At 32.2% G+C, this 11,598-nt stretch overlaps 2 protein-coding genes across 2 annotated transcripts; both read left to right on the forward strand.

Annotated features, from left to right (window-relative positions):
* The first annotated feature begins 4,230 nt into the window (after positions 1 to 4,230).
* On the forward strand, positions 4,231 to 6,894 carry LOC149533250 (G-type lectin S-receptor-like serine/threonine-protein kinase LECRK3). Its single transcript, XM_089803912.1, has one exon. The coding sequence runs from the start codon at positions 4,297 to 4,299 to the stop codon at positions 6,688 to 6,690; it is 2,394 nt and encodes a 797-aa protein (XP_089660038.1). The 5' UTR covers positions 4,231 to 4,296; the 3' UTR covers positions 6,691 to 6,894.
* Positions 6,895 to 9,525: 2,631 nt separating this feature from the next.
* LOC149533251 (uncharacterized) lies at positions 9,526 to 11,088 on the forward strand. The gene is made up of 2 exons (XM_089804485.1): positions 9,526 to 10,108; positions 10,791 to 11,088. The coding sequence occupies exons 1-2, from the start codon at positions 9,646 to 9,648 to the stop codon at positions 10,928 to 10,930; spliced, it is 603 nt and encodes a 200-aa protein (XP_089660611.1). The 5' UTR covers positions 9,526 to 9,645; the 3' UTR covers positions 10,931 to 11,088.
* The last annotated feature ends 510 nt before the right edge of the window (positions 11,089 to 11,598 follow it).

Consider the following 11,598-nt stretch of genomic DNA (forward strand, 5'->3'; position numbering starts at 1 on the left):
AATCTAGGTTAAAGGTAAATTTTATAAGTAAGGATTTACGTCATTTCTATTTCCAATATTGCATCACTAGACAAAGGTTCGATTTTGCAGTGAAGTCTTGGATTTTTCATTAGAGAATGGTAAATTTGTAGAGGATAGTTATAGCACATTGTTAAGCAATAATGGTATAAAAAATGTAAATAAAGAAAGGAAAAAAAATTAAGAGTTTTCTACAATACAACTATTATAGTGAGTTTTAGCATTAGCAGAGTTTGTGTGAAGTATTATTGGGAGCTAAATGATATTTGTGTTTATGATAACATATATTCATCAATTTCAAGAATATAGTAACCATATTATTGCTATTTCCATTTACATATGTGTTTCTATATTTAGTGGATCAATTTGAAGGGCTAATGCAGAATCTTGAGTACAATTTGTTGTTAATCACTCTTGCCTTGTTGGTCACATGTAGTCTTAAGCTTACTAAGAGTTTGTGTGAATTGTACTAGGTTGAAGAAGTATCACAAATTCAAGAATTAGATTTAAAACTATTGTACATGCCAATAAACACTAGTTGTTATGTTGAACTAACTTGAAATTCTAGTGTTGGGTATTCTAGTATAATACCTTGACATGGAACCCTTGACACAAGGACGTAATACTTGACAAAACATGTAGACGTAGATTCTCTCTCTCTCTCTCTCTCTCTCTCTCTCTCTCTTTCTATATATATATATATATATATATATATATATTACACTAACCAAAGTACTAAAATATAATATCATTCTAAATCATCTAAATAGAAATCACAATATATTATCTTTTCAATGTCTTAATTGTTTTTACTTTTAATTGTACTTTGCAAATCAATCATGTTATTTAGTGGACTTATCATTTTCTAGTCATTTAGGTAAGTGGAACTATAATGTTAATTGTGAAATGCAAGTAGAGACTTTGATTGATATGCTAATAATAATTGTGATGAGATTTTGAAAAATTAAAAGAAAAAAATGCTTGTTTATGGTTATGCCTATTTCTCTTCAAATTTATTTTGAATTTGGTTAAATTACTTATTATTCTTCACAAATTAAATATAGTTTTAAATGGATTTATAATTATCTAACTAAAGGACAGTGACATTATAACATACTAAAATATCAATAGAGAGTTTCAACATGATAAACCAATAAGTATGATCAATTGTTATTTTTCTAATGGGTAATGGGCCAAAGATGAATTACTTATTAATTTAATTTGTGTAGATTAATTATTTTTATTATTCATTAAGATCAAGTAGACTCTAACCTAAGACCTCTCACACAAGTGACTCACAACTCACCATTGTGTTTGATGTTGTTGCCTATAAGTATAATAAAATTTACACAATGTGAAAAGATACATTTTCTTCAATAATTGTATAGACATTATTTTATTATTTTTTGAAATTTAATAGAGTTTATTTTTCATTTATTATTGTTATCTTTCAATCTTATATTAATTTAATATTTAATAGACTAATCACACCCTAACTAAAACAAAAAGTATATTACACTTGATAAATTTAATAGCACAAAATTTAATTTTAATAGATTGATAAATATCATAAAATATGAAAAAATATATATTTTTAATTTTATATTAAATTTATCTCTTTTTAAATTTTTTAAAAGATTTTATAGAATACCTTATTTTCATTATTATTTTTAATCTTACAAATTGTTTAATTGTACACTCAAGATATTTATTATCACAACATTTTATTTTAATAGATTGATAAATATCATAAAATATTTAAAAAAATCTAATTTGTAATTTTATATTACATTTATTTCCTTTTTAATTTTTTTAGATTTTATAGAATATGTTATTTTCATTATAATTTTTAGTCATACAAATTATTTTAAGTAAAGGTACTGTTATCAAACACAAAAAAAATTATCAATTTATTATTTATTTAGACTCTTTAACAATTTAAATAGATAATTTTTATGCTAATAAAGGTTTTTATACTAGTAAAATCAAAATACACAAAATTAAATAGCCTCCTAAAAAAATAGATACTATAAATTTATAAAAAATATTAAGCTCATCTCTTTAAAATATTAAAATATCTCTTTAAATATCTTTATAAATTTATTATTTATTTTAAATATTAATATTTGAAAATAGATTTTACATATAAATATATTTAAAGAACAATTGAAAAAATATTAATATTTCATCTTAAGTTGTTCAAACAATACTTACATGAATTGCATTATGTATTTCAATCTTTGAGGCATAAATCTACATGTTTTGGTTTTCACTAATTCCAACTTATTCAATTTCTAAAGAAAGAAATGAATTTGAACAAATTATGCATGAAATCTATTTTCATGGTTAATTTTCTTTGCATTGTAATTTCATAATTAGTACAAAATGGTCTAAAACATAAATATCTTTTAGTTGAAAATGGATTTGACAATCAACATTTAATCGAATCATAAAATATAGCTTAGATTGTTCATTTTAACTTGCATTTTACCATAAAAGTTACTAATTATCTCTAATTAAAAAAAAATCAATAAAGAAAACCTTAATCATTACAAGAAATAATACAAAAAATCACAAATAAACTCATTGAGAAAGATTTAAAGTTAAGAATGAAACCTTTATTGCAACAATAAAGGCCAAATGAAAATGGAATGATAAAACATTTTAAAAAATCACAAGTGAAATAAACTTAATAAACTGTAAAAAAATGTCAGAATTTCATTAGAGAATATTGAAGATGAAACTTAAATTAATATTAGGAAAAATAAATATTTACCAAGGTAACAAGAAAACCAACCTTGTTCTTTTGGCATTGGGTGTTAAGAGACCTTGAGAAGAGGTGATGAAGATATGCGAAACTCATTAGACGAGTTCCATAATTATCATCTCATGCAAATGGTGAAGATGTGAAATGAAGTTGATGGAATACACTCATTTGTTGTTATCTCATTCTAATGGATTTTTTTTTTCTTTTTAATCATTTTACAAGAGCAAGCTCATTGTGGCTAGTGAAATGTTTTCCAGTATAATAGTCAAACCCACCATGAAAACTTGATCAAAGCTTGGTTCAATGCTTGTATTAAAAACATCTCTACCTAGCATACTTCATGGATAACAAATCTTGTGTGTCATTTACACATAATTTCTTTTCCGAAAAAATATTTAAGAAGAAAAACCTTTATTATAGAAATGGTACTAAAAATAAAGACATTAAATAAATAAGTATGAATTAATCTAAATGAGGAGGTACAACCCTACCTTTACTATGGTCACTGAAGTACATTCATAAAAATTATGTAGTAGCACTGTGAGAATTTACCTCATAATTTGAGCAGGATTTCCAAAAAAAGGCATAATTTGTAAATACTTGGATGCACTCCTAGGTAGCATGGATGATTTCTTCAGAGTGAAGATAGGTTGTTGACCATCAAATTTATGTCCAAAATAGGATTCCCAATTGTGTTGTTGAATTGGAAGATGTTTGAAGGTAAGCGACCATAGATTGAAAATTTGCATAGTAGAATTTGCAAAAGAAAACATAGAAATGATATGTTCACCTTGAATTTGTAAATTAATAATATAACATGCATAACAAAACTTAAAAACGAGATATGACCTTGAATTTGTCAATTATATGATTAAATTTGTATATCAAAATTTAGAAATGAAGTACTCACTAATATAAGCCTATTGAAGAGCTTAATATTAGAAAAAAACATTTTAAATAGAAATTGTAAAAAGAAATGTTGAGAAAGATTGCACAAATTACACTTTCAAAATAACACTTCTTATAACAATAAAACCATTTAAGAAATCATTTGTCAGTGACTAATTTGTATAACAAAATAATTTAATAAATAAACAATTTAATTTAAAAAAATCAAACTGAAAATAATTAGTTTTCATTAGGACAAAACAATTTATTAGTACATAGATAAATACATTATGGCTTGGTACAAGTACAACAAACGAGTCTATACCAATTGGGTAAGAATCGCGACTGCGCAGACAGTGAAATATTGTGGACCCGCCAGTTTCGCCGTGTCAAGGACGTTGCGAGATCTTACCAGAAAAACAAGCCCGTGGCTATACGGCACCAGACTTTTCACAACAAATTACGTCCACGACTAGGAAATGTCTACCTCTCTCACCCACGGCGCAATTTATAAATGTAGACTCCAAGACGGTAATACTGTAACATATCTACTTCAAAATTCCTTTTTTATTCTAGCTACGAATAATTTACTCTGCTGGCTTTCTTTGTAAACCCCAGAATCAATGGAAGTTTTTCCATTGCTCCCCCTCATTGCCATTACGTCTCTAGTGATGTGCCTAGTCGCGTTGGCTGAGCCCATTCATGACACAGATTATATCTCTATTGGCTCATCTCTTACTGCTAATTCTAGAAATTCTAAATGGATTTCGTCTAATGGAGAATTTGCATTTGGATTCTATACCATCTCTCCTGCTGTCTACATAGTAGGCGTCTGGTTTGATAACATCTCCGATAAAACTCTGGCGTGGACGGTAAAAAAGGGCGATAGAGGACTTACAGTTGAAGAAGGGTCTACTCTGCAGCTCTCTGCAGCGGGACTTCAGCTGTTGGATTCCAAAAGAACGCCGCTGTGGACCGCAAGTCCCTCTGGAGGTCTAAATGTATCTAAGGCAGCGTTGCTCGACACTGGCAATTTCGTGGTGTTTAATCACACAGGTGCCCACGTCTGGCAGAGCTTTGATTTTCCTACAGATACGCTCTTGCCGGGTCAGATACTCAAGTGGAAGTCTACCATGTATTCCAAGGTTTCTGCTACAAACTATTCATCGGGACGGTTCGAGCTGGTCTTACAAGAGGACGGCAATTTGGTTCTCTATCCAGTTGAGCGCGTGGGCGAGCAGCAAGGAGCTTACTGGTCTTCCAACACCTATCGATATTTCGACAATCCCGTCGACCTGATATTTGATGACAGTGGAGACATGTATTTGGACAACGGCACCAGAATTAAAAACTTGACTGATGTCGAGACAGAAAGCGGGCGTTTTCTGCGCAGACTGACGCTGGAGAGCGATGGGATTCTGGGGATGTATGTTTGGAACGCAGAGGGCGATACTTCCTGGTCATCTGAATGGCAAGCTGTGAATGATCCGTGCTTTGAGGTGAAAGGCCAGTGCGGGCCCAGTGGCGTGTGTCAAGCGAGTAGCATGAACCAGCCCATCTGCATTTGTCCTCCGGGCTTCCATTTCACTGACAATGACGACCATTTCAGGGGATGCTCGCCCGAATCACCCCCGGGTCAGAGCTGCTCTGAGACCGTCACCGCTGTCATGTATAAGCTTGACCACACTGATTGGAAGACAGACTTCAGCTACGCAACGGACTTGAGCAACGACTACATGGTGCTGAATAATATCACCGAGATGGAATGCAAGAAGGCCTGCATGGACGACTGTATGTGCACAGTAGTTACATTTGGACTCGAGGATCTATTGTGTCGCAAGAAACGTTTGCCTCTGGTTGATGGCTATCAAGGTTCAAAAGCTGAAGCAAAAACATTCGTGAAAGTAAAGGGAAAACTCCACTCACCGCTTCCTCTCCTGCCAAAAGAGGGTAGCAAGGGGAAAGGCAAAGTGGAGCAGCGTCTGGTGATCGGGATAAGCCTGATTGTCTGCTCTTCGGCACTTGTGGCAGCATCAGTAGTAGCTATTTGTTTCTGCTGGTGCGGTCGAGGAAAAATCGAGGATGCCGCTGAGGAGGGTTTAGCAGCGTTTTCTTACAAGGATATAGAATTCGCCACAGGAGGTTTCAGAGAAGAGATAGGAAGCGGTGCCTTTGGACTAGTTTATAAAGGCACCCTGCCTGACGGCATGGCAATTGCCGTGAAGACTCTGGATAAACTGCTTCCCGATGGTCTGGCGGAGAAGCAGTTTAGGACGGAGATGAGCGTGATAGGCATGAGCCATCACAAGAATCTTGTTCAGATTTATGGCTTCTGCGATCAAGACTCTCACAAGCTTCTTGTCTACGAATACATCTCAAATGGGTCTCTCGACAAGACTTTATTTGTAGATAGCAGCTTTCTGAGTTGGAGGACGCGCGTTGAAATCGCCAAGGGGACGGCAAGGGGCATCCTGTATCTGCACGAAGAATGCACAGCGCAGATTGTGCACTGCGATATAAAGCCTCAGAACATCTTGCTGGACGACAACTTCAATCCAAAGATTGCAGATTTTGGGTTGGTGAAATTGATGAAGGCGGAGCAGACTCGAACGTTTACAGGAGGTCGGGGAACAAGGGGGTACATAGCGCCAGAGTGGCACAAAAACATGGCAATCACTGTCAAAGTGGATGTCTACAGCTTTGGCGTGATGTTATTGGAAATCATTTGCTGCAGGAAAGCCATCAAATTAGACGCCCCCGAAAAAGAAATGTTCCTATCCGAGTGGGTTTACGATTGTTTGAAACAGAACTCGCTTGAGAAATTAATGGAGAAGCAGCGATCAGAGGACATCATAATTGATTCCAGTCAGCTGGAAAGAATGGTTTTAGTGGGTCTTTGGTGCATTCAAGAGAACCCATCGTTGAGGCCATCAATGAAAAAGGTTGTTCAGATGTTGGAAGGAACAGTTCAGATTGCGCTGCCACCTTCTCCAGAATCTTTCATCAGTTTACTGTGATTACTGATAAACTGTTTGCTCTGCAATATTTGAGCCCCCTCTCTTTCTTCTCAAAAGTAATATCAGAAGTGTCCATTCATCAACTGTACTAAGTAGTAGTAGAGTATGGGATAAATAGCTTTTCTTAACTGCCATGTTCAGCGTGCTATTTTGGTAGCTCTCCTTAACATCTATAATTCAATATTAATTTTCTCCCAGTTTGAATATGCTTTCTTCTTACATTGGGGGATTTAGTTTATTTTCATCCAATTTTCAAATAAAGATGTAATGTATTAAGTTATAATGATAGTTATTTAGGTTTAGAATTACATGGAATTTGCATTATAATGTTCAATTATTAGTTTATGAATTTTGACCTTAAAAATATATTTAATATATTGTATAAAGTTAATATTTTTTTAATCATATTTAGAGATAAAATTATAAAGGTACAAAGATTGATAGTTTAGAATATATGCTACAATTATGGGACATTTTTGATGTTAAGGAAGAATTTTAAAAATTAAACCAATTCATTTTATCTGTTTTTTCATAGAAATAAAATAATTTTACTAGAACATAGGATTAATGGCGTGATATTTTGTCAACATAATATCTAGTAATTTATTATTTGCAAGGAAGAAATGTATTAATAATGATAGACAACCTATCACAATTATACTTTATGATTTGAAATTGTTATGTTTAGTAATATTGTAATAAAGTTGATTGTGATCATTAATAACTCATAATAGTTCAAGTGTCAAGTTCACATTAACTCTAGTCTAATTTGGAGGAGATAATAAATATGATGTATTTGACATTATTTGAAATGTCACAAACACTAAAAATATTTAAATTTGAGAGAAAATAATCAAAGAATTTATATTATATATGCATAATTTGGCTAATTGTAGCCATATAACACTAAACAAATGGTATAATAGAAAAAAATAGATTCCATACACAACTTAGAACTTTTTGATGTTTGATGTGAGCATCATGTAAACATATGATAAGAAAAAATTCAAATAGAACATAATGAGTGATGGTTATGAGAAAATGGATGCAACTATCCTCCATCCAAACAGTTGACCAATTTTCAAAAAATTGAAAACATCATGAATATTTTTGAAAATTTCAGCATTTGATTTTAATGATATACATAGTTTGTAGTTGAAAACAACAAAAAAAATTGGAAAAAAATCACGACTTTTTTGTGAATCTAAAAAAAAAAAAAAAAAATTCACTTTGTTTTGTCTTTAGTGCATTTTGGATAGAGATTAGCTTGAGAAAATTGTATGAGAATAATATTTAGCTAAATGTTTATATATGTCATAGTGATGAATCTATTGATCCTAAGACAACATATAAATGGAGTAGGATCATATGTTACCTACTCATGTACAAGTGCATTGTAGTATATCTTTGGCTTTCTACATAAATTTATTATTCCATCTCACTACACATATACCTCTCCCTCTTTATCTATCAACAGATAACATTATTTATGTACTAACAAATCAAACCTAACACAATTTTTATTTTATAAACTAACAAATCAAACCTAACACAAATTCTTGATAATGACATCTATTTATCTCATGTTATATAGCCATAATTAATCTAGAACTATCACTCATCTTTGAAAACATTAGTCACATCTCAACTACCATTCACAGACTAGACCAAACATATTGGCATAGTTTCTAAACCTTGTATTATGTGGCATATGTTTTTTCTTCTGAAAGGTGAAAGTGATCGAGTTCTTAGCCACTCAACTAGCTCAAATGACCATCTCAATTTAGTCCAACCATTGGGATTGTTCCTAAGGCCTTGAAAAATCTCTTTTTATGCCTTTGGGTTCTTATAGAATTACACCCCATAACAATGGATAGCTTAAACATCACACACCAAGGCTTGATTGCTAAGCTAAAAGTGTTAAATAGTCAAATTTAACTTATTTTTCCAAGCTTAATTTCTTCCTTACTGTGTGGCATTTAAGGGTGGCTCCCTAACAAAGTGCACCATACACTTAAATTGACAAGAAAATTGGTTGCACCCACATAATGGAAGATAGGGCATGGGTATATGATTTGCAGAGATTTTTGCATTGGATGGACTTTTGAAAAATGACTTGAAATAACAACGTAATTGTTGGAATGCGTAATTTCCCTCTCAAATGAAATGTAAAAGCATACAAGAGGATTCTAGAAACTCCAGTTAGAATAGGGTTAGGTCAAATTAATATTTAGTTTTGTAAAGTTTTAGAAGTCATTTATGTTTAGATAGTTATAGAAAAGTCTATTTGTTCTATGTCAGTTAATTTAAATGTTCTAGAAATAATCAAAGACCTTTATAAATAGAGGCATCTTGTAATATTATTGATATGGACAAAATGGTTTAACAAAATATATTACTGCCACAGCACTTTGAGTATTTTTCCATTTCACTTTATTTTGTCTATCCACCTTTCCCAAGGTATATCAGAATTGTCATGGATTTCTAGAGTAACTTGAACGACTGGTTGTTAGAAAGTCTATACTGACCTACTTCCGCCGTGTGAAGGACGTCGAATATGAGAGAACTCGCGAGAAATAAAAAACCCCCAAAAAAAACAAAAAAACATTTCCACTACACTCATATGGCGGGTCCAAGTCTTTGTTATGAATTGCGGGGATGTTTCCTTCGTATTGGACGGACTTAAAAAATTAGTAAAATTCCAACGTAAGTGGAAAGATTGAATTGTAAAGTCGACATCAACCTACTTTCGCCGGGTCAAGGACGACGAGATGACTTCTGAGAAAAGACCACCCAAATCTTTGCTCAAAACATTATTATATTCCACGGATGCGTCACTAATTTTGCGGTGAACAATTTAATAAGGTTTGAAAGTTCCATACGCTATGAAATGTGTCTTTGCTTTTAGTTTTCACGCATTGTAGCTGGGTAGGCGCCGAGTTTGTAGTGATCAAGATGCAGAAGATGATGCATCATCCCAGCCACCCAGAGCACTGGCTGACCTTTGTTCGATATCCAGTTGGCTTTGTATGCAGTGGATGTGGAGAGGGTGTGCACGGGTGCGGGTACAGATGCGCTGATTGTAATTTTGATCTCCACGAATGCTGCGCCACGGCTCCTCCCTCTCTCGACCACAGTTTCCATGGCGGCAACGGAAACTCTGTCCATTTCCAAACGAGGCCTCCCGGCGGTAGTCAGATGCAGTGCTCGGACTGTGGAGGAAGTGTGTCAGGAATGGGCTACTATTGCTCAAGCAGCTCTTGTGGGTACGCTCTGCACCCCACCTGTGCCTTGCTTCCCAGGAGCCTTGCTCAACTGCAAACACCTCCCACACGCAACGCTAATTATACTCAAACACCTCCCACGAGGCATGTTGATGCTCAAACTGCTCCCCTACAACCAGATCTGAAATCTCAAGGTACTTTGAACTTTCTTTTCTGTAGTTTTAAGCTATCTTATATAATTCCTAGTAGAAGATGTGGAAAATTCTTTGCCAACAAGAACAGGGATCATCGTGTTTTATTTCTTATTTCTTATTTTTATGGTCTTTAATCTTTTGGTGATGATAGATCATGTAAAGTTGGTAATAAAGTAATTTCTTTTTATTTTCCTTAAAATTTCTAAAAGGATTTGTTTTCTCAATTGTTTTTAACTTTCTTAATTTATTGAGGACCGTGTTATTTGATTATAAATGTTCATAATAAAGAATTACTAATCAAATTTATAAATAATTAAAAATAAATATAATAATACATTATTCTCTTTTGATCATAGATCATAATGTTTGATATGTAATATTAACTATTAAAAAAATTTAAACAATCAATTTTGAAACATTTTCTAATTAAGAGTTTCAAGATCTAAACCCACCCTTACTGGCCCACCCCGATTTATAATTTAAGAATAAAATGTAACATATGTAAAAATTTAATACATATTTGTGATAAGATAATACTAATTCCTATTAGTTAAATGAATAGGATTTAATGAGAATATTATAATTATATTTCCTTCAACATATATCTTTGTGCAAACTAAATTTTTAAAATCCATTTGCTTGTTTTCTTGATCTAAATATCATTGAATTTTCTATATTACAGACAAAGTTGATCATAATCATATATGTCAGAGACTCGCTTTGCGAGGTGGTAAATGTCTGTTAAATCTCGGACTTGGAGTCATCACTGGAGACCCCACAAGTTTTGGAGCTGCCTTTGCTGACTTGGTTTTACCTGATTAAGTGGGATAATTTCAAGGATATGAAATATAGCTAGTATCATTAGTGTTACTAGAGAAATTCAACACCAGTCTGTATTTTAACTTGTTTACAAAATTGAACTATTGTAGTGCATTTTGATCAAAGTTTAAGTAAAATTTATTCAAAAAAGATTTCTAAAATTTATGATTTTGATTAGTATTTTGGTTGTTTTAGATGTAGGTAAAATACATTTAAAAGAATTTTTGAAGATGTATTTTTATCATAAAAATTGAGTGGATTTCATAGTATAGAAAATGTATATTTTGGCTTGACAATTCTTAAATTTATTCTTATGTTATAAAATTTAAACTTAGATAATAATTGAGTTTTACTCATAAACTTTTATTTTCATATATTTGTGATTAATTAGTACTATTATTTATTAGGCTCGAGTAGGCTCAAACCCAAGACCTCCCAAATAAGAGGCTCACAATTTATCTTGTGTTATAGGCTCTTGCCTAGTTTTAAAACAAATATTAAGTTTGTTTGAAAATCTAATTGTGAAAAAGTATACATTTTTTATACAACTACCTATAATATTTGTCTGACAAAAGTATGTGAATGTAAAAATTCATTTTAAGTTGGTTAATTATTATTATTATTATTTAATTAGTAAAAGGAAAAAGCCAATACTTTTTATTGAATATTAA

The sequence above is a fragment of the Cupressus sempervirens genome, chromosome 10 (assembly GCF_028749045.1).
Source record: "Cupressus sempervirens isolate cs-2001-9-10 chromosome 10, ASM2874904v1, whole genome shotgun sequence".
NCBI lineage: Eukaryota > Viridiplantae > Streptophyta > Pinopsida > Cupressales > Cupressaceae > Cupressus > Cupressus sempervirens.